The sequence below is a fragment of the Pectinophora gossypiella genome, chromosome 15 (genome assembly GCF_024362695.1).
Source record: "Pectinophora gossypiella chromosome 15, ilPecGoss1.1, whole genome shotgun sequence".
In the NCBI taxonomy this organism is placed as follows: Eukaryota; Metazoa; Arthropoda; class Insecta; order Lepidoptera; family Gelechiidae; genus Pectinophora; species Pectinophora gossypiella.
In genome coordinates, this window is record NC_065418.1 from 15,223,023 (window position 1) to 15,246,624 (window position 23,602).

At 37.9% G+C, this 23,602-nt stretch overlaps 1 protein-coding gene across 1 annotated transcript; it reads left to right on the forward strand.

Moving 5' to 3' along the window:
- Positions 1 to 350: 350 nt before the first annotated feature.
- LOC126373272 (thyroid adenoma-associated protein homolog) lies at positions 351 to 23,447 on the forward strand. Its single transcript, XM_050019338.1, has 27 exons — positions 351 to 564; positions 872 to 1,073; positions 1,434 to 1,667; positions 2,471 to 2,729; positions 3,484 to 3,665; positions 4,156 to 4,379; positions 7,334 to 7,518; positions 8,176 to 8,366; positions 8,906 to 9,074; positions 9,674 to 9,829; positions 10,345 to 10,541; positions 10,915 to 11,029; positions 11,593 to 11,738; positions 12,115 to 12,279; positions 12,693 to 12,857; positions 13,600 to 13,675; positions 13,814 to 13,995; positions 14,306 to 14,447; positions 14,857 to 15,087; positions 15,701 to 15,853; positions 16,510 to 16,635; positions 16,928 to 17,031; positions 17,870 to 17,954; positions 18,376 to 18,551; positions 18,920 to 19,680; positions 21,455 to 21,792; positions 22,693 to 23,447. Exons 1-27 carry the CDS (start codon positions 459 to 461, stop codon positions 22,978 to 22,980), a joined length of 5,358 nt encoding a protein of 1,785 aa, XP_049875295.1. The 5' UTR covers positions 351 to 458; the 3' UTR covers positions 22,981 to 23,447.
- The last annotated feature ends 155 nt before the right edge of the window (positions 23,448 to 23,602 follow it).

Sequence of the window (23,602 nt, forward strand, 5' to 3'; positions counted from 1 at the left end):
ATAAAACAATGAAAGAGAATCCTACACAAATCCAATATGTTTCTAGCAAGGTCTTTGGTTTCCAGCCATGGTAAATTTCCAACCACGTTACGGTCTCATGGTATTTGACGTTTTCGTTCAAAAACCTATACTGCTGTTTAATCAAACCATGTTTTCTTTCTAAGCTGCTTATATTTTTTATTTATCGAAAAAAATATATGAAGTCGATATTTATTGTTAAGTCTGAAAAATAATGCAGTTGATAGCTACAAAAATAAATTTAATGGACTTTGGACTTGTCTTGTTGTAAATACGTTCGAAAATTCGAAAACATAAATTGGTTTGGTTTTCGAACAGTCTTTGAACGTCAACAATAGCGGGCAAAAATGATCCCAACATTTTTAACTGTTTAAAAAAGTTTATAGCCCAGTTGGCATTTTCTTAAGAGAAGGCGTGGAAAATATTGTTGTGTTATCACTATGAATGGATTAGCATTGAGGATAAGCAGCGCTGGGCGCAGGAAATCGAAGAACTCGTATGTTTTCGCACCCGTGGACATTTCGAAGTTTATTGCCGAAAGTTTAGGTAAAGTACATAATAAAAACTTTTAAATTAGATGCTTATTTCTTAAAGAAGTAATTTGCAACAATGTACACGTCTCAGATCAATATCTGTGAGAAAACAATTAAAATATGGCTTAAACTTTTCTAACCTAAAACATCAGCTGGTTAGTTTTTAAAGACCTAAAAATATTATTTTGTATGAGTTTAAATTCAAATATTTGTTTTTAATTTAGTAAATAAATAATGACTGAAATCACAAACCCTATAAATAATTTTTACTTTTGACAATTACCTACTCGTACTTTATTTTATTTTTTATCAAATTCCAGTTACAAAAAGTTCTCATGTTGAGATCTTTACGCATTCATCGAATGCAGACGAACAGCTGACTATTTTGAAAAATATTGTAAATGAAATAGCAACAGAGCAACTGTGTGACCATGAAGACAATACACAAGCACTGATACAATTCCTAGCTATAGTATTTTTCCATACTGAAGCTAAACATCCTGTAAAATATTTTATAACCAGGTAAGCTGCAAAAGCATATTTCTCTATTATCATCATCAATTTAAGAGCCACACTCTTGTCGGTGCAGCATTTTCACCATGCTACTTTATACTTTTTGCTTTTTTTCTTTGCTTTTCACTTTGCTTTTTATATTTCCCTAATTATTTTAATTTTTAAATATCACATTTTTATTCAATTAAATGTTACAATTAAATAACATACATACATACATAAACTCACGCCTATTTCCCACCGGGGTAAGCAGAGACTATACAATTAAATAAACTGCATAAAATGGTATTTACAGAATAATTTATAATATGACTCCACAGATGAATAGAGGAAGCCTAGAAACTAAATTTATTGTTATCTTATTTCCAGACAAATTACAAAAAACCTGAACCTTCAGCAAGCATTCTCTGACAGCCTGGCAGATCAGATTAACAATGTAATATCAGTCCAAACTTGTTTGTACAAAGACTACATTAATGTAGTGTCCAAGTTGATTTTGTGTATTGAGAACTTTCCGGCAGGCTCTGCCGCCTTGAAGAATATTGAATTGACATTAGCTGAATATTTGGATTGTTGTCTTCGATGTTGTGTTGATGTTTTAACGTAAGTATAACTATGTAAAACATGTAGGTATGTAAAAATTATGATTACTAAAAGGGACAGGTCTAAAACAAATCATTGTTTAAATTATTATTTAAATAGTAATTAATACTTACAATATTTCTTAAAAAATTTATACAATACAATACTATACAAAACTCTTTAATCATTGTTTATCATTTAACTTAAATTAACAAAGAACCAAGAACAACGCAAAAATAAAATAGATATTTTATTATGTTTTCTATGACATCATGGCTGGTATTTTTATAAAATTCCATTTTAATTAATTATTATAATTATGATTACTAAAAGGGACAGGTCTAAAACAAATCATTGTTTATCATTTAACTTAAATTAACAAAGAACCAAGGAGAATGCAAAAATAAAATAGATATTTTACTATGTTTTCTATGACATCATGGCTGGTATTTTTATAAAATTCCATTTTAATTACTTATTTTGACTTTTAGTAAAAATTAATTAGTTTGACAACTCTATTAAAATAAGGACGCATCTGACAATTACAATCTCCATTGATATAACATAGTCACCAGATAACAAATCTTGGTATGAACCTCCTAACATGGATAGTCACTATTTTGTTGGCTACATTGGGAGGTTATGACTATAAGCGAAGAGTGTGCAGTAGACATTGCCGCTCTCATATTGGCTTATGTAGTCATGAATAAAAGTACCTCCCATACACTGCATAAATCATCTAGAAAAAAATGCCTGAGGCCTATGTATGTCCTTCCCAAAATAGGCAAATCCAGAGTAAAATTAATGAATAAGTTATTTTACAGGAACACCAATACATTAGCACCTACAGAAAAGAATGAAATCTTCAACCTATCCCACTCAGCTCTAAGACTACTCCTCTTCATAGTCCAGAAGCTCTCCAGTGACAAAGTAAAACACTTGAACCTTATCTTCAACTCAATAAGGCAATCTATTCAAAATCTACTATTTGACGAAGATGTACCTATGGATACTAAGTCTGTGTGTGGGATTTTGTATCTGAATATGCACATGTTAGAGAATGGACCACAATCGTGGATTGATGTAAGTTTTTGGTGATAATTTTTCAAGGTCTATTAAGGCCTCCGTGCTTCGGAGGGCACGTTAAGCCGTTGGTCCCGGCTATTAGCCGTTAAAACACCTCCACCAACCCGCATTGGAGCAGCGTGGTGGAGTATGCTCCATACCCCCTCCGGTTGATTGAGGGGAGGCCTGTACCCAGCAGTGGGACAGTTTCAAGCAGTTTATGTATATTAAGGCGTAGATTAAGGCCATATTGAAGTAATTTGTCTAAACATGACGTTAAGGTCTAAGGGAACGCGCAGACAGTCTCTCTCGCGCACTTAAGGAGCACACGGTAAGAACAGCTTTATAGGCTCCGGCTGTACTGGTATTGAAATCCTAAGAACGTATTACGTGAATTGGGTTAGGTACTAGGTTCAAATAAATTATTAAATTCTGATTACTAAATAAAGACACATCTAAAACTAATGAAATACATTTTTTTTCTATTTTACTTATTTACGAATTTTAATCAAGAAAAACGTAATAATAAGTCCAGTATTTTATCACGTTTCTCTATTACGTCACAGTGTGCTTTTTCATACTAATTCCATAGTAATTTCGTGTTTTGACGTTTAGTAAATAGTAACTGATTTGACTAGTTGGATACAAGCCTATTATAAGGTGACATACAAGTCGCCTGTAGACATTCTTCACCATGTTTTACCACACGCCAAGTCCACGAAATTGAGTATTTTGAAGCTAAGAAAAACCTCCATTCACAAAATCTTTCCAGATTTTGCAGCCCTACAAAGGAGACGATGCAATGCGCTCTCTCCTCTCGAATGAAGCTTCGCAACTGGCGCTGTACTCGGCCATAGTGACTGTAGTAGCAATGGACAGCATGCAACACCACGTTATCGACGGGAGACCGGCCATCAGTGTGGTCAATGACAAGATCTTGGCTATTGGGGAGAGGTATCATCAAAGAACACTTAGTGATTACGTTAAGATTCTGTACTATTTATTATTATATTGATGCATCAACAGCAGCAGGAGAGTTAAAATGGCCACATTGAAGCAATTCATCTAAGAAAGCAATATTGCTATTTGACATTTGTTTGCATTGCCCACTTACTTTTATTTGCGCAAATGTCAAATTGCAATATTGCTTTCTAACCTAACCTGTATTGGGCTGGTTTTCCCTTCGCGGGTTGGAAGGTCAGACAGGCAGTCGCTTCTGTAAAAATCCGGACCTGTCAAATCTTCGGGTTAGGTAAGCGGACCCTGTGCAAACCGGGATAACGATGATGATGAATTGCTGAGGGAAAGATGCGGGGCAAGAAGCTTCTCAACAACAGGGTTTTTTATCAATGCATTAAAAGAGACCCCTTTGGGAGACCTGAAGAACAATCCTTCTTTGAAACGCAAACGTTTAATACTAGGAAAACGTATTCCTTACTTCCAGAAGCACATCCGACTCGGTATTCATCCTGGGGGTAACAAGGACAGTTCTCCAAATAAGTAAAGGTCTGGACAGAGTGACCGACAGCTCGCTAGGACAGGCGGTCGTCGCCAATCTCCTAGGGTTCGTGTGGTCTCATCTGGAGCATTATATGGACAGCGTCAGGCACTTGACTGCGCAAGTCCTGAGCAATATTGTCAAGTACTGCTCCAAGTTAGATAGGACAGGTGAGAACTTCTTTTTTTATTTTGTTTTTTAATGTACATAAGCACATAACAAAATCTCAATCATTTTATGTATAACCAAATCCTCACTAGTTTGAGCAAAGCCACAAGTAACCCGCAGGAGATAATAACAAAATAACTTATATGTACGTAACAGAAAGCTCGGTGAACTGTGGGTACTTAGTGCACCTTACGATGGATGTACGATAAGGTGCAAAAGTTCAATCAGTTTCTTGCAAAGTAATAAATTAACTGGTGCATTTAAGGTGATTCGTTTTACATACAAAAGTTGATGCAGTGCTACAGGAAAACGGTTAGAGGAATATTGTTATAAAACCGATAAATAGTAATATTTTGGTGTATTATTTTCGCAAACTAACAAAAATTTAGGGTCCGAATACGAGAAGTACCATATTTCAGACCCTCAATTTTGATCAATTCTACATTTGTAGTGGTGCAGATTACAGTGTATTTGCTGAGCGTGTAGAGGTGTCAAATGTTAGTTTGTGTGCGTGATAGTTTTTTTTTCTCTAAAGGCTTTGACTACTTGACAAGTGTAATAGAATGTCAGTGACAATTTATAAAGAGATTTTGTATGAAGAGAATAAATATAAATAAAAAACTAAAAACTTTACTACAATCTGAGAAAAGGAATATTGGAAAAATATTTTTGTAATAACGCATATTATTTAAACATTTTTAAATAATGGGTAAGTACCGTGTTTTAAAAGAGGACATATATTATAATAAAAAATCAATACATAAAATGAAATGGCTGTATGGGCATAGTTCCCTTTGCCTTACCCTTCGGGGAAAACCAAACCAAAAAAAAAAGTTGTTGCATTTGCCGGCCTAAATAGTAGTCATTTTTAATTAATTGTTTTTCCATCCAACATACAGATTTATTTATATTCTCTTTGCCGCGGACTTTTTGGTGGGACCGGGAACGGGAAGGTTGCTTTCTTCATTGAATAATCTAAATAATCAATACGAAGTAGTGTTTTATGGTTAATGATCACATTAAGTTAGTCGGAAAACATTCCCGATAGTATTATTAAATCGGAATATTCAATAAACAAAGTGTACCTATCTATTTTCGCTTTGCGCCAACAAGCCGCTTACTTCGTTTGGGGTTCGGAGTAGGAGTCTGTATGGGGGCTTAGGTTTCATCATTTCATTAATCATCATCAAGAAAAAAAAACACAAGACATGGCTGTATGGGCATAGTTCCCTTTGCCTTGCCCTTTGGGAAAAAAAATAAGATAAATTTTGAAATTCTTATGTATAATAAACAAACATCACAGACATCATGACAGATCTAAAACTAACGAAAATCTTTTTTCTTTTTTCTATTTGACTTATTTATGAATTTTAATCAAGAAAACGTGATAATAAGTTCGACAGCAACCAGTTCAGGTCCCCGAAACAGCCCATTTCAGGCCGCGTATATATGGAAATACTACTTCAATACGTCCTATCAATACAGCCTCGTCTTTTTTTAACGTCCTCGTTAAAAAAAGATGTCCTAACCTGAACTAACTAACCTAACAATAAACACCACGCGTAAATATATGTCCAGAAATGCGCTGCAAGTCGTCTGGACTGGGCGCGAAAACAACATAGAATTCGATTAGCTGCTAAGTGTCCCGCATGCTATCACCAGCTGTCACTGACATACGTATGAAGTCCCGCGGATTTTATTGGAACTAAATGACAAGTCATAATAATTATATGCGGATACTGCGACATCAGCGCCGTGCTTGCGGGACGTCCTGAAGCGCTATTACATCTTTCAAACGCGATGCGACAAAGTTTGAACCGACGCAATTTAGGAAAAATCTACCTTATTATTACTATACTGTGATCGTTATTTGTAAAATCATACAATACATATACACAATTCTTTATACACAATATAATTATTATGACATATTGTGGACTTTTCGGTAGACCTACAAAAAAGGAACAATTCAACCATACGTTGTTTTGTTATATCTCAATGGGCTCAGGCAGCGTTTTCGCCGAAAGCTCGAAGTCGGCTATATTTGTAACGATAATTATGTTTGACATTCATCATCATTTTTGAACCATTTTATACAAAAAAAATACTTGTATAAATTATATACCCTAAAGCACGCCCATGAATCACTCTACTCATTGGTGAAAACCGTATGAAAATCCGTTCAGTAGTTTTTAGTTAGCCGCATGTTCACTGATGCGATTAATGCCTGTTAGAATTTTACAAAATAAAAAATACGGAAATTACGGAAGGTACTTTAGTGCAAAGTACATTATTGTATAATTATAATATTATTGGTAAAAGTGATACTTTTTGAAAATTCCGTAACAAATAGACGGGTTCGCCAAATTCAATTGTAAAAAAAAATACAAAAAGTAAAAACAATCAAAACACGCACTTGGGTTTGAACCGTGAACCTTAAGAATGGCGGCGACTGCTTTACCAAATGCGCCATTTAGAAGTTAGAAGTATACTTCAAATTATGCATCTCTTTTAATAGCTAACCTAGTTTGCATGTGTGTGTGACAGCTTCGTGTTTGTACACAAATTGAAATGACACCAACTTTTGATGCAATGTTTCAATATGATATCTTCAGTAAATACTTCAAAATTGTAGCTTAACTTAAAGATAATGTATGTAAGATTTCGCCACCTAACATTTCACTGGGTCAGAACTCAACACTAAACGAATAAATGGAAAAAAATACGAAAACTGCAGAAGTAACGCCATCTACTGACGCAGCGTTACCTAGCTGACTAAAACGCATCACCTTAAGACCTCCTGGTTACAGTTTCTGTAATAGACGAAAAACACCTACAAAATTTTATAATTATGTCAATTAATGGTTCATAATTGTGACTGCACTTTTGCTCTTTGATAGTACCTCTGACTACTCTAATTGGTATAGACTCATGAGCTTATATTGTGCATTTTCAGGTGACGCCAAGGCTCTATCCAACCTATTCGCCGCTCTAACAAGCATAGACAAAACTCGCAAGAGCTACTATGTGAGCGTGACGTCCTTGATCGTGGAGCTCGGAGCCTGCAAGGTGCTGCATCGGCTACCGACGTTGATACCTGCTGTCATTGCCGCGCTGAGCGTGCAGGCGGTACAGGCTAGTGTGAGTATGAACCAGGGTTTAATTCCCATAGGCCCAGATTTCCAGACGCAATAGTTAAGAAATAGAATTTGGAATGGCTTTTCGACGTAAAATCACATTGGAAAGACATGATTCACTAGCTAGCTGTTCTCCGCGCGTCTGTGTAAACCTAGGTTACTATTAAGGAAACGAGCGCGATAATTCTTATTGCAGATGATAATTAAGCATCTATTGTGCAACACTGTGAAAATTAATTAGAATCTGTCTAGTCGTTTTTGCGTGATGCGCAAACAAATCCAGAAAAGTTACAATTACAATGTTTCTGTGTATGATATGGGGAGATTCTTGCAATTTCCCAATGGTTATTTTCTATACCCTCTACGAAAAATGTGAGTGGTCTGTGCCCAGAAGTGAAACCACAGAGAAAAATAGTATACTACGTATGATAACAAACACTTTAGTCCCATGTCACATTAACTTTTTTGACAAATTGAACAACAAGTATTACTAAATGTCAAATATATTAATCCGAGAGGGTTCTAAACTGACTATAATGATATTGCTCATGAATACACTCGTATGTTCATTATGTTCTTCTCTCCTTGTCCATAAACATCGTCTATCCTAACACCTCTGGGAGGATCCTAAGAAGTCTTAAGAATTTATCATATTTTCCAGGCTACTGTGACACTAGAGACACTGCTACAAAAGCACACACAGGAATGTAAAACGTCCGTCATATACGAACAATGGATCGAGCCCATACTTAGTTACGTAACCACCAACACTTTAGATTCCGCCGTGCTTAATATATTGGAGAACCTCCTCGCAAGAGCTGTGAAGATGGATGAGAATATCATGGATTATATGTGAGTTGTCTGTTGTTTTTATGCTGTTGACAGTCGTGTATATTTTTCGCTGGATGTAGAACAAAGAAAAACATAGTTAGTTTAGTTAGGACTTCAGCATACAATAGAGAATATGTAGTATACATGTAGAACGAGAACGGTAACTCTCCGTCCTGCAGCAATTCGTATTGGAAGAGTAAGGGAGAGCGCGCAGGATCCTTGTCTCGCTCGCATTTACGCATTAGGCAGCACACGATAAGAATAAGACTTTTATATATAGTGTCCGGTGTGTGATTTCTAGCATCAAGTGTGACTACAAATATCTATTATCATACTTTATTTATTATATATATATTATCTTTTCATGCATTCCGATACCATCCCAACAGGGATTACAGGTGAGCTGTGACTTGTCTATCCAAATCGTATCTTCCTTATTAAGATTACCTACTTTTACCACTCTTCCAACTGGTCCAGTGGATAAAATAGTAAAAAGAACTTTATTCACACAATCATTTAACAATGTTATAATGATGCTTCGAATATAATTATGCTTCCAGTCTCCCCCACATAAGACAATCGACGACCGATTTGAAATGCGTTTTGATGTTGCTGAGTGTGGCGCGGAAGTCAGGAGTGAGCAAGTTGGTGACAGAAGACGGTGACGAGTGGAAAGGTATCATTGGGTATCATGTGCTGGATGCCGCTGCTGTGGATGCTGTGGAGGAGGTAAGTTTCTCATGGGTTATTCTAGAGTCTAGATGGCACTTGCTACTTGGCCAAGGCTTTTACTACATAGCCTATAGTAAGTTAGTGCACCTAATAAACAAGAATAGCCTTTATATGTCCCACTGCTGGGCACAGGCCTCCCCTCAATCAACCGAAGCAGGCACGGAGCGTACTCCACCACGCTGCTCCACAGCCGATTGGTGGAAGTGGTTGGGCTATTGCACATACACGTTAAATATTAATGATATATGAGATAGTGCAATTAGCACTAACACAGTTGACTCAACCATTATAAACGGCGATACGGCTCACTACCTATCACGTTGGTCTTAAAACTCGGTGAAAAGAGAGTAAAGGAGTAAAAAACAAACAAAATCAGGAAGCAAAAGTCATCTGAAGGTCGTTTATGGTTTTCAATACGATGAACTAGATATTACATTGATATAAACAGCAACCATAGGCAGCGCATGATTACATCCATCAAGAGTCTTTTCCAAGTCATCTTCTGTTAACTTATGGCTTATACTTTAAAAAAGGAGATTCTATGCTCGACGTTACTTTTTTTATAATTTAAATGTTTATATTCTTTCATTACCCAGACGCGAATCCTATCTTTATCGCTGATAGTGGAGAGCCCAAAGACCACAGAGGTGTTCAGTCGCGGCGAGTTGAGGTTCGTGCTGCGCTTCCTCAAGTACAACATCAACGCACAGTCGCCCAACTTCAGGCAGCTCGTACTGTCTATGATGAAGAAGGTATACTAAGTGCTAGTGACACCGTAACGACAAAAAAGTTAGAACATTACTTGAACGCTGTAACGCTGATTGCATGGGGTTTAAACTCATTCTAACTCTTACTGCCTTGATCGATGAGTTACATACATTTATAGTTTGTTACATAACTTCTAAACCCCATGGATTCAAACAGTGCACTTTCACTAATTTAATAACTCATCGATTGGCATAGGTGGCGTCGTGATCCGCGAAGTTCGATTTTGGGTTTTTGGCCCATACATTTTGAGTATTGGACAACTTTGTTTCTCTTTCTGTACTGTATTTTTTACTTGAATTTGTGCCGTACAGCAAGCGCTGCGGTCTAAAAAGGAATATTGCAATTTGAAATTTGCGCACATAAAAGTAAGTGCGCAGTGTCAACAAATGTCAAATAACAATATTGCTTTATAATTTGCGCTTTTTAAGTCCTCAGGTTCTAATAAAGAACTTATGTAGAAACTACAACCTCCTAAACATTCATCCTTAAACAATTCCAGTTCACAAAACGCCTAGAAGACAGCTACAAAGTGCTTAGAAGGCACAAGGATACAGAAGACTACTACGTCCGATTCCTGGAAGAGTTGAGGAGTCAATGCTTTGACAGTTTGATTCCTGGAGCCAACTATAGTAGGAGGGTTGTGGCTCTCCAGGTGTTGGTGTGGTGCGAGCTGATGGGGCTGGAAGGGTATGACAGGTGAGATTTTTAAATTTCTTCCCTTATAGGGTTCGATTCCCGGTGGCGACACGTCTAACAAAGGTCAGGTTGAAATCACCTAATTGTCCGAGAACGCTAGGGAGTCATATATGTATATGATGAGAACTCCCTAGCGTTATCCCATTTTCGCAGGATCCGCTTACCTAAACTGAAGATTTGACAAGACCGGTTTGTTACAGAAGCAACTGCCGTTCTGACCTATACATTCTATATATAATAATAATTAATCTTTTATTTCAGACTTTGTCCATTACAGAATTTGATTGCAAATCACACAAAAATAAGTATTTTTTTCCAAAAATACATAAATTGCAGACGTCTGTACTAAGCTTCTTCTGTCTTCTTTCAACAGAATTTGGAAGGAAAGCTATGTGGAAAAACTTTTACAACATCTGGAGGACAGCTACGAGAACAACAAAGCCTTCGCCCTGGAGATACTCAATAAATGTCCCGCTGAATTGCTTGAGGTACAGTTCATTGTAATCTTACAGCCTTAATGGCCAAATGTTAAAATATAATCTAAATTCTTCCAAAATAGTTACAACTATTCGAAATCAGAAAATATAGAATACGTACAGTTGGTTATCCCGGACATTTCCAAAAGCTATATCCATCTCAGAACTTCAGTACGTGTGTATGTCTGTGTTTGTTTTGGTATTTGGTTGTTTGTAATAAATTTAAATTAAATTTTCAAGGTACTAAAGATTATGACATACCTATTTCCCGCTAGGGCAAGCAAGCCTACGGAATTAAAGAAATCCATTTGCATCGATCCTGACGTACTTCTCTTGCATCCTTTACTTCCATCAACCGTTTCAAACCAGCACGCCGGTTCAGACAGATCGTACTAAACCTTTTTTAAGGACATCCCCAATCTGGTCAACGTAACAGCGTCTCTCTCTGCCAGCTCTACCAACCTTCGCCTAATAAAATACTATCTAATATCCTTCATCCGCTCCATATGTCCAAACCACCATAACATTCCCTTCAATAATCTACTTCTGTTATTCATATTCATTATTACTTACAGAGGAAAAAGTACTCAATAAGTTTGGAAATTGAGGACATATTACGTCAAGCATCGTCATTGAAACCGACTGACTGCATATCAGCTGCCTATAAGCTTGATCTACTCAGGACCAAACTGCCTGGCAAAATATTGCAAGGAGAGTCTTGGTAAGTTACAGACAGGTTTTCCCCCACTACAATCTTGAACTCTTCGATACAAAAGTGCATATGCAAATACCGTTTTCCTAAAATCATCATTTCCCCAAAGTTCATGATCGAACTCTAACTTATTACCCATTAAATTGTAAAATCTAATTCTCTACGGACACCCGACCCGACATAAAAGCTAAATCCGCTCCTGATTGGGTCAAAGATATATTTTTATAAAATCAATCTCATTTATTAAAGTGTACGACATTTGACCACGTTTATTGCTGACATCAAACGTGTGTATTTCTATACAAATTCCACAGAAATGCATCGTTTTGATGTTTCGAAACAAGTATCTCATTTGACCAGGTTCTCTTGCCTATTGTTCTTTCAGTACCGTATCGGAGCCAGTATCATACACCCTGCTACATCGCCTCCACGCCAGCCTGTGTGATCAGGTGCGCACGAGTGAGCGCAGTATAGTGGACGCGGCGGTGCACGCGCCCATGTATGGGCTGCTGCACTGCATGGTGCATCTAATCGCAAGCCTCAATTGCAGGTATGGAAGACACACGCTAGCCAAATAAAGACAACTTTTTTTAACTGACAGACAGTGAGCGCGAAGCATCACTAGTACTTGGACTACTAACTAGGATGGCGTACTCGAAATCTATTGTTTTTGCCCAAATCTACCGTTTAAAATGTGCTAAGAATTGATATTTGAATAGTCTTTTTTAAGAACGTCTTAGACCCTTTGTCGAGGTTTTCCTTGCCTATATACTTTTCGATACGATACTTGCCATAAAAAATGACGATTCACATTGTACTACCCAGCATCAGCTAGTGGTATTCCTTTGCTTTGTTGGCTCAATAACAACAATTACCTTGCCAACAGGGTTGATGAGGTTGATTTCACATTGATCTCATAACCCACTCGAGAGAGGAAGGAGTAGAATCCTTTTGGACTTTCAGGGTAATATCCGGCGACGAGCATTGGAGCGAGTTAATTTCGTCCATGATATCGACGAGCATGCGCGTGAACGCGGCCGTGGCGAGTGTGGTCAACAACTCCTCGCCTGAAGGTCACCTGCCCATGGACATGGGCGGGTTCGAGGTCACCGATACAGGCAACTCGGGGTGAGTATACGTTTATCTGAAGATCATTATTACCTATCTGTTATAGTCATCGCAGTCCTGGCTTTAAACCACTGAACTCGAATTTATGAGTTTGAATTCATTTTTGGATCATAGATAATGGACATCACATAGTTTTCAGGATTTGTGTCCGGTTACTGGCAATACGTTCACCTCTTATTACATGAGACTTGAAACATAGCTGGCGAGGAGAGGGTTTATATAAGAAATTCCGTCCTATGGTATTCATTCATATTTTGTTTTTATAGATGCGCATATTTTATATTTGAAGACTTAATGGCCCCGAATCCTGCATACACCTCCTGATTTTATAATAAGTTATGCCCGTCATTTTGTTATCCGCCGAAAAGAAAAAGGTCGGATGATTGACAACTGTTAATTTGAAAATGAATGAATAACCTGGGCGAATTAAATCTCACTTATATGCAACCCATTTCACGTGTGCTGTCAACTCAATTCTGTCGGTTTATTGGCCAATATACAAATTTGGAAGGGTATTTTTCAATTCCTGCCCAAAAATGACGTTCCATAAATTTTATGTCTGTCAATCGACAGAGCGGACATCACCCACCCGATGAACCTGTCCCCCATCGTACGGACGGGTAATCACCCGTCTCTTCCCTTTTCGACAGATAATAAAATGACAGGTATAACTTAAAATAAAATTAGGAGGTGTATGCAGGAATTGGATCCATTTACGTTATATTTCATTCTGATTACATAGCGGTGTGAGGTTAGAAGACGGCCGGCAAGTGACAGCCCAGATGGTGTTGCTGTGTGCATGGAGGTCTGTTAAAGAGGTAAGCATACATCATTTGTTTAGTGTTACTTTCTTTGGCAATGTTTCAAAATTTGATCAGAATGTAGTTTAAAATTAAGCGGTAGTGGACTAGTGGTAATCGTTTTTGTAATGGTAATCAAAATAAACGTTTTCCCAGGTATCCCTCCTCCTCGGCGAGATATCCTCCCGCTTGAGCATCTCGGTAGAGAGTTCGTCACACACCCTCACTGCGGACCAGATGATGCTCATAGGAGAACACTTCACGAGACTGCTGGCAGAGACCAAGCATCGCGGCGCATTCGAGCAGGCTTATGTCGGGTTTACTAAGCTTCTGGCCAGGTTAGACATTAGGACTCCGCACTTCAAAAACGTACCCTCACCTCTTAAAAACGCGAAAACTCACTCTTGTGTCTGTCTTTCACTTATACCATACTCGCTTTGGGCAACTGTTTTAGTATATGCCATCAATACTATATAGGGGTATAGACCCCATTAAAAATATCATGTCCTGCTTACATCTTGCTTTCCATGCCTTCTTGAATCGCTTTGATCAAGAGTCGCATAAGTTGAAAACTCACGGCCTTTCTCCTGGCTCCTGGTTAATTATTCATAAAGTTCCCATTAAACAGTTAATCATATTTACCGTTAGACTCTGGCGATGTCGCACCAGCACTCTTCACGAGTTACCTCGTCTCTGGCTGGAAGATCTGATGGAAGCCATCGCGTCCGGGGACAAGAAGGGAACACTGTGTGCTACTAGACGGAGCGCTGGACTGCCGTTTATGATCCAGGTGAATCTCCTTTAATTACTTTGGTGAACTGAAAATTAAATGTGTCCGAGCGTAAAACGTTTATTAAGTATCCATAAATGTACCATTCCTTCTCCGAAAACAACTTTTTTACAAAATAATTATTTTCCGAAATGTATTTTTCTTTGACTTCCCTGTTCTAGCCTTCCTTAATTCTTTATATTCCTAACGGATAGACTGACAATGGAATGCGAGGAAAACGGATATAATTTGAAAGATTATCAGAATGTTTTAAAGAAAGGCCAAGTCAAGAATACTCTAAACCGGCAAGCATGAGAATGGAGCAAGCGAAGGTAGTGTGTCAGGATCGTAGTAAGTGGAATTCCGTGGTCTCTGCCTTATGAAAGTATGTATTATCAGTGTCTAATAACAATTCTAATATCTTCCACAGGCCCTAGTAACAACAGAGCTCCAAGTCCAAGGCAACCCGAAGTGCTTCCAGCGCTGTATGACGTCACTCCTCCAGCTCGCCCGCTCCTCCCCCGAGGTTGACGTCCGTGCACACAGCATCAATATACTACGCGCGCTGTTTCGTAATTCTGCGCTAGATGATTCCGTGGCGGGTTATGTGGGGGATGCTGCACTATGTGCGTTGAGGGGCTTTGAGGGAGATACTTGGATGGTAAGAAGCTTCTAGAATTATTTACTGGTTCAACTCGGCCTGATTGGGCTGGTTTTCCCTTCGCGGGTTGGAAGGTCAGATAGGCAGTCGCTTCCGTAAAAATCTGACCTGTCAAAACTTCAGATTAGGTAAGCGGGATAACGCAAGGGAGACGGTGATGATGAACTTGGCCAAGAACGTTATAAACTTATACTTACGACCCCATTACTTTCCTCATACACGTAGCTAGCTACAGCAAACACCTCACGTCCCCCGTACAGACACCTTTTTTCCTCATTTAACACTTCCACTGCTTTTCACCGACATGATCCTTTCAAGACGCCCTGAGCAAAAGTTCGTGAATCCCTCAGACAGGATGTTTTAAAATTGTTACCGGATGAGAGACCTCAGCTACTAACCATACGCTACTAAGTTTTAATAAAACTCTAACGAATTTTTCTGAAAAGATGCCTCAATGATTTTAACTGTTATAGGAAAGATTGGCACACTGAAGGCCAGGATATGTGGACAGAGATGGATTTGGACTTTGTCCAGTAGTTGAGTCAAACAGGCTAGCAGTAATACTGCTTTTGGTAAATTGAAAGATGATTTTAATCAAACCTTCCTTCTTCAGGAAAGGAACTCTTCAACGCTGCTGTTCAGCGCATTAATGGTACGAGTGTTCGGCGTACAGCGGTCACGAGACTGCGAGAACCTGTGCGTGCGCAACAAGATGACTGGAAGGATTTTCTTCCTTCGGTATCCGCAGCTCTATGACTTTATGTTGGTAAGTGGACACATACGGTCACTAGTACTAATATGTTTCATACACTTTGAAACCATATCTCATTAACTTTTTGAGAAATTAAACCGCAAGTTTCATTAAATGTCAAATATGATAGTGCGACAGGGTTCTAAAGTGGGTACATAATATTGCTCACGACTGTACATAGCTTGGGCGGGATCTTCAAGTATATCCAGAATACTGACATTAAAACGGTTGTCCATTTTCGGAGATATGGCTCAGTCACTTACTTGATGAATCAAATGAAAAACTTTTAATCTAGAACACCGATTCAGTTGCATCTCTCATTATCATCTCCTCATCTCCGTTTATGCGGGGTCCGCTTACCTAAAATGGAGATTTGACACGTTTGGTCTTTTACAAAAGTTTTACAACACAGGGAAAATCAGCCCAATACATTTCTTACGATGTTTTCCTTCGCCGCCGAGCACGTGATAATCATTTATGATCCAAAAATAATTCGAAAATTATTGTCTCATTGGCGGCTGATGGCCATTTAAGGCTAAAGTAAGGAGTAAGAAAGGCACACAGGGGGTAAGGTCGGCATCAGACGAATCGGTGCGGGACGGAGAGTTACTTAGTTCTATACCTTTACTCCGCAAAAACCTAAAATAATATGCAAGTGGTTTGTTTACCAGGACAAACTGAAAGAAGTGAGCAGTAGTGAGGACAACCAAGTGTTGCGGCCGTCGCTGTACCCCATACTGCTGCTGTTGGCTAGACTGTACCCGTCCTCTTTGGAAGGAACCGTCTCCAATTTGAAGGTAAATGATCTCGGTCTCTGAAATACATTTCTTGGGTATATGGGTTTCTTTGCGATATTTTCCTTCAGCGTTAAAGACAGCGTTGATCAGATTTATGATCCAAACATGAATTCGAAAAAACAAATTTGAATTCAGGTGTAGTGTCGAATCACCCGATATTAATAACAAAATAAATAATAAAAAAAAATATAATAAATATATTATATTTTTTTAATGTAAAGCTTAAGCTTTTAATTTTAAAATATTTAATATTGTCATTTATTTAAATATTGAATTGTATGATTTTTTTCAGTTGGTAGCATTCGTCCCCCATGTGTTAGCATGTGCCAAAAGCGGAGTGTTGAAGACCAGACAACTGGCTGCTAAAGCAATGGTGGCTCTTATATCTCCTGAACAGTGAGTAGTAGTATTATAATTATGTAGTTTATGTAGTCGAAAGTGTATTTATTTTTATACGTACAAGTATTCCCATGCTGCACTATCCCGCTATATTACATAATATTCAATATCTCCTATAATTAAAGGTTGCCTGGAAGAGATTGCTACTTAGCAATAAGGCCGCCTATTGTACTCATTCTATTAGTCTTTTGTTTTGTATTTTGTTTTTTCCTGTTTGTGCAATAAAGTATTTGTTATGTTATGTTAAAACTCAAAAATATGTTGTTATAACTTGATTCGTCAATTTTTACATAAATATATTTTTTGTCAAACGTCTCATCCGCCCGCAGCCTAGGAAGCATAGCTGCAAAACTACAAAACTACGGCTCAAAACCCTAGACGTTCTTAAAAAAATATATTACAATTCCAATAATTTGGCTCCAGCAGGTAACAGACCTACCTCAGTGGTCTAGTGGTTAGAGCGGTACGCTCACAATCTGGAGGTCGGCGTTCGATACCCGATGAAGACATTCTCGAATTCACTTTGTGAGACTGGCCTTTTGTTTGGTAAAGACTTTACAGGCTTGAATCACCTGATTGTCTGAACAAATAAGATGATTCCGTACTTCGGAGGGCACGTTAAGCCGCTGGTCCCGCCTATTAGCCGTAAAAACACCTCCACCAACCCGCAGTGGAGCAGTACCGGGTTCGATTCCCGCTAAGGATTCCCGGTTTAGTTTAAGAAACGCTCTTTTTCGACTCTGGTCTGGTTTTTCTCCACTAACTTGCAATGGAGCAGCGTAATGGAGTATGCTGCTGTACCAGCGCGTTCTCTGTAATAATAATTCTGTTTCAGGTATATTTGTCATTTGGAGGCGATGTTTTCTTTGCTATGTGACGAGAAAATCAAAAGAAATTACTGTCACGGCATTCTCTTACAGGTAATTCTAAACATAGGCCACTGCAATCGCATTTTATACCAAAAAGCACCCGCTATCTTTGTAGACGCGACAAATATCGCAGCCCTTGATGATAAATTCATCTGTTAAACGACAAAAATACGTTCTTTTTTAATTATTTACAACAAATAGTATAGTATTCATGTTAGGATATCACGTGGTTTCCAGGATTTGTGCCCGGTTAATGGCAATAAGGTCGCCCCCTATTACATGGGGCTTAAACATAGCTGGCGAGGAGTGGCTGTAATACTATATACCTCTGCCTACCCCTTTGGGTATACAGGCGTGATGCTATGTTATGATATGCTTCAATAAAGTTTAACTTTCCAGCTAACCCCAAGCCCTCCTCATGTTCCCTCTGACTACCCTAATTGAGAGTATAGTCATGAGTTATTTTTTCCAGCTTGTAAGATTGCTAGACGCCAAGCCGGATTCCCTCAAAATCGATGAAAAAGCAACAGAAAGTCTTTCCAACTACATAAAGAACACATATTGGATCTTGGAGCAAGCCACTGGAAATATGCCCTGTTATTTGCTCGCCGATGAATATGTGAAGGTGGTCAATTTGTTGCTGTGGAGGTGAGTACAAAGTCAATTCATTTACCCAACACGCAAATCAAATATTATATACTTTTATTTCACACTATGTTACGAGTAATTATCACTTCGTTCGATATTGAGCCGGTAGATGGAAGTTATACCTGTCATCTTATCTGCCGACTAAGGAACGGAAAGGGACGGGTAATCGGCAGGTATAAAAAATATGGAACACACGTCAATTTTAGGCGGAAACTTAAGCAACCCTCGAAACCTTTAAGTCTTTTACGAAACTTAACCCATTCTGTTTTTTTTTCTTCAGTTCTACTAGGACTCCCAGTCTATCAGATAAGTGATACAAAATAGGTGCAATATTCTTCAACATTAAGTGCATAACTATTTTCTTACAGGTTTCCCTCACTAATAAAAGAAGATATGACCATTACAATCCAAAAATACTTGGAAACACTAGTATTCAACGTCAAAGATGTGCCTTTCATCACATCTGGAAGAGACATCTGTCTTTCCAATGCACTATACTTGTATATAATTATTTTAACCAAGTATAATCAACTACAAAACATATGCGGAATGGTCTTAAAAGGATTACTACATACATCATATGAAGTAACAATAACAACATTGAATTACCTTTTAATTTTACATGAAAACTTCGAAACAGACAACAGAATTGAAGAACATTTGACCATAGTTTCAAATAAAGATACAATCAACGCTTTAATAGAAGATACGAATTATGTACCAACATTATGCCACGTTTTAAAGAATGTAAACTATTTAGAATGCACACAGAAAACTTTGAAAGTACTTACTTTGGAAAGAGATACCGAACGATTCATTGTTGAAACTAAATTTGAACATGCTGAAATAACAGATGAAAACATAATTAAAACATTATTCGATTGCATAAGTACTGAACATGAAAACCTAACACATATATACTTTGACAGTCTTTCAAACTTCGTAAGGAAAAGACTGAAAGAATCGACAATAACGCCAAGTCTTATGCTAGATGTTATACTAGTGATATTGGCATGCAGTTCGTCTGATAATGGGGATAGTACTAGGAGTGTGGTTGTCAGCTTTCTCGAGAATAATATTGAGGAGTTGTTTCAACTGAATCTCGATGGATTGAGTAAGGAACAGAAATGTAAGTGCGATATTTCTATCATTCTATAAATACCTTTTTTCCCAGCAGCTCCAGGAGTGCAATGTGTTTAGAATTTATACCTATGTGTATGTTCTTATTTATTATTATTTATTTATGTTTATTTGGGATAACAACAGCTTAATCTAAATGTTTTACAATGTTACTAACTAAACCAAAGCCAATAACAGCTATCCTCTAATTATTACTTAAATAAAGGAGTAGAACGTTGTAGTCTTTCCAGTAAGTATTACAGTAATAGGTATAATGATCCATATAACAGCGACTCAGTTACATAATCATTCATAAGCACTGCTGGTGTGCGAGGCACGTGTTTTCTCTCTTATAACAGATAATATTGGTAGATGATTCATTTGTACAATCAGAAGGAAACACAAATGACACAATAACATAATGACTATCAGTGAATGTGAAATGTATGCTTGTGGGAAAGGGTGTGTGTGTGCGCAAGATTGTGTATGAATACTAATAGATGTGTGTAAGTAGTTGCACCTATATGCCCTACGGTATCACCTTAGAACCTTGGGATCGGATATGAAGAGCCACATATAGGTACAACCACCTGGAGGCAAGTATACAACTATAAAAGAGTATATGTATAATCGAGATAATATAGGTAATAAATAATAAATATATACCATATATGACAAATATGGACACAGAGAGGAACAGTATGTATACTTAAAATAAATCTCTGTTCGGGTGGGTATGCCTTGTTGGCAGTCCAAAAAGTTAGTGGTCAAAGAATAAATACATTCCGATTACTATGATTGTTCATTAAATAAGGACAAGTACACTTTACTCAAAAATGTTTGTTTAGAAGTTGCGAATGGGTCAATGTCGGCAAACTTATGTGCCTAAATGGATTGATCTTCCTGAGCCAAGCAAAAACCAAAGGAATGCAATAGCCAATCATTCGATTGAACTATACTTAGTTGTCAAATTCTTAAACAAGACCACACCCCGGAGATTTCATAAAAACACCTTGTTTTATACACACTGCACGTTTTAGTTATTGAAGAAGATTGAAGACTAAAGTAAGACCGAGGGGGATGAGGTAAACCTAGTTCAGACGCTGGTGGGGAGCGGAGAGTTGCCGTTCTATACGTAGTATTATTCATTACTCCATGCCACGACCTAACTCTAACTATCTTAGATCAGATTGTCTCTAACCATCAGCTTATCATCAAACACAAGGTTGTTTTGAAAAAGAAAATAAAAATGTTTAAAGCCTAACTGGAGAATAATTACACAGCCTAGTACAAAAAAGGCGAAAGATGTTTAACAGGGTATGATTTTACTACCTATATCTTCTTCTTCTATTCCTTTTATCCCCTGTTGGGAAATAGGGCTCGAATAACAGATTCCCACTCCTCGCGATCTTTTGCAGCCTCTGTAGCTTGCTCCCATGACATGCCGAGAGTTTTTAATTCCCGGTCAACCGAGCGTCGCCAGGTCTCTTTGGGCCGCGCTCTTTTGCGTTTTCCGCGCGCACACCAGGGGGGTTAAAATAGCCACATCGAAGCAATTAATCTAAGAAAGCAATATTGCAATTTGACATTTGCGCATATAAAAGTAAGTGCGCAATGCAAACAACTGTCAAATAGCAATATTGCTTTCGTAGATGAATAGCTTCGATGTGGCCATTTTAACCCTCAGGTCAGAGCTCGTTGGAACGGGTGTTCCACATGTCTTGACATGACCAGTAGACCGCCATTTACTACATAATTATGTAACATGAAAATTTTACTTCCAGTTGAATACAAAGCCACTATCTACGCAACAATAGTGATAGTCTTAGAAGATGATGACGACACTCTACGTCAGAGAACTTCCAACTTTATTTCCCAACTCCAAAACATCCCCATTCCAGCCACTCCTAACAATACCTCTAATTCCACCATGACGCAAGCAACCTTTACAAATTCTTCTAGTGGTAAGGTAACCTCTATCCCCAAAGTGACCTCCAGCCGTGCGGCAGAAGTGCTTAGAGGAGTTGTTATGAATGATACGGACAATATAGCCTTGTTTGTGATTCTGGCGTTGTTGGACTTCAAGTCTGAAGTGTGCATGAATGATGAAGTTAATGATGAGGTAAGTGACACTTTTGAAGACTTGAGACACCTTACCAGACCGTGTATATGGAGTTAGTGACACAGTTGTCGTCACGCTGTCACTAACATCCATACGTACGGCTACCTGTACTTTCTTGACATTGACACGTTCACTGTGTATGAACCACACATGGAGCAATAAATTTGATGCTCATACGTGCATGTCCAATATGTAGGGCACCTTTTTTCTTCCCATACTGTGCTTTACATAAATCTCAATGTGTTTAAAGAGAAATAACATTGCACGTGAGAGGTTGATATCTAATTTTTAGTTATTCAGTGAACGTGTTAATGAATCATCCCCCCAGTATTGAGTACAGTGTCACTAATACCCTGTAGTAAATCTGTTGTGTTAGTCGCTCGCTACAGCGAACGCTCGGCGCACTAGACTCTTGGTGCAGCGCGTCCGCGGACGGTTGGCATCCCTGCGGCGCCGAAACTGATATATTTCATGGCACTATCGGCACTTGGCTGTCGAAATTTTAAAAAATATATATGAATAAACTAATCGAAAAACGAATTCCAAAAGGCACTGCCCATTTTTTTTTGCGAAATAAAACAAAATTGATAGGCTTCGCAGCGTCACATTCGTAGTTCGTAAACACTGGACACTAAAGTATCCAAGCTGTAGCGACGAACTATTGGCTGTGGGTACTGTAGTAACATAAAATAAGCAAGCGGGTAGACAGGCATTTTCAACATGCTGGGAATGATAAGCAGCTGAAAATTTACTTCCAATCGAACTTCCATAAACCTTTTTTTAATAACTAGACGTGAAGTTGACTTTCAAATTAGATCTCTCAAAATACACAATGAGCGATAAAATTAATAAATAAATATTGAACGACAATTTTCTTGAAACTCACTTTTTCTATTTCAGTGCCGAGTGTTTGACCAAAACGAGAGATACAACATCTACTTAGAAGAAACCGTATGGACTAGCGAATGTATCGACAAGTTAGTACAGATTTGTCATAATACCCATACAAATGTCTTCGATTCCGTACAAAATGTCATTAAGGATGGTGTTTATAGGAGCACTATTGAAAAACTGTGCAATAATAACGTAGGTTTGTTTGTGAATATGTCGAATGATGTGTCTAGTTATGTAAATAATGCTGCCAATCCGAAAGTGAAACTCTTTGTAGATAGATTAAGTAATATATGAATCTTTTTGTAGTAATATTTGTTATCTCAATATTTAATAGCTGCGCTCTTGCCGGTGGAGCAATCTCCATATTCATTACTCCATAAACATCAGGGCGTGTAGTACGGTTGCCCCAATCGCCTTCCGTAATATATGGTATAATACATAAAATCTCGTAACCCCTATTGGGGTAAAAAGAGTCTTAAAGAGTTAGGAAATAACTTGCAATGTGTCTTGGTGTCTTAAAGACACACAATAGTGATGATGATCAGATGAAATTATCGATGGATTCAATAAATTTTGTCGAGCTCGATAAGTTTCTTTTTTCTTCCCTAACATGCGTGACACGTGATTTTGTTCGTATTTTGACAGAACGCCTTGACTTAATTGGGTTACATATAAGCACCAATCGATAAAACGACATAATTATATCGTCAGAATCGGTAAAATGACCGTGACAATTTTTTATCACGTTGTGCATGTTAGCCCTACTAGGGTGTAAAAACGGCCACTTTGAAGCAATTCATCTGAAAAAGCAACATTGCTATTTGACATTTCATGACATTGCGCACTTTTGTATGCGCAAATGTCTAATTGCAATATTATATTGCTTTTTAGATGAATAGCTTCAATGTAGCCTTTT

What these genes read in the sequence shown, in the direction of transcription:
- LOC126373272 (XM_050019338.1), top strand. Translation starts at nt 459, where the DNA reads ATGAATGGATTAGCATTGAGGATAAGCAGCGCTGGGCGCAGGAAATCG. An exon ending in AGCTCTATGACTTTATGTTG is followed by an intron (nt 15,854 to 16,509) that starts GTAAGTGGACAC and finishes TTTGTTTACCAG; the next exon opens with GACAAACTGAAAGAAGTGAG. An exon ending in GTCAATTTGTTGCTGTGGAG is followed by an intron (nt 18,552 to 18,919) that starts GTGAGTACAAAG and finishes ATTTTCTTACAG; the next exon opens with GTTTCCCTCACTAATAAAAG.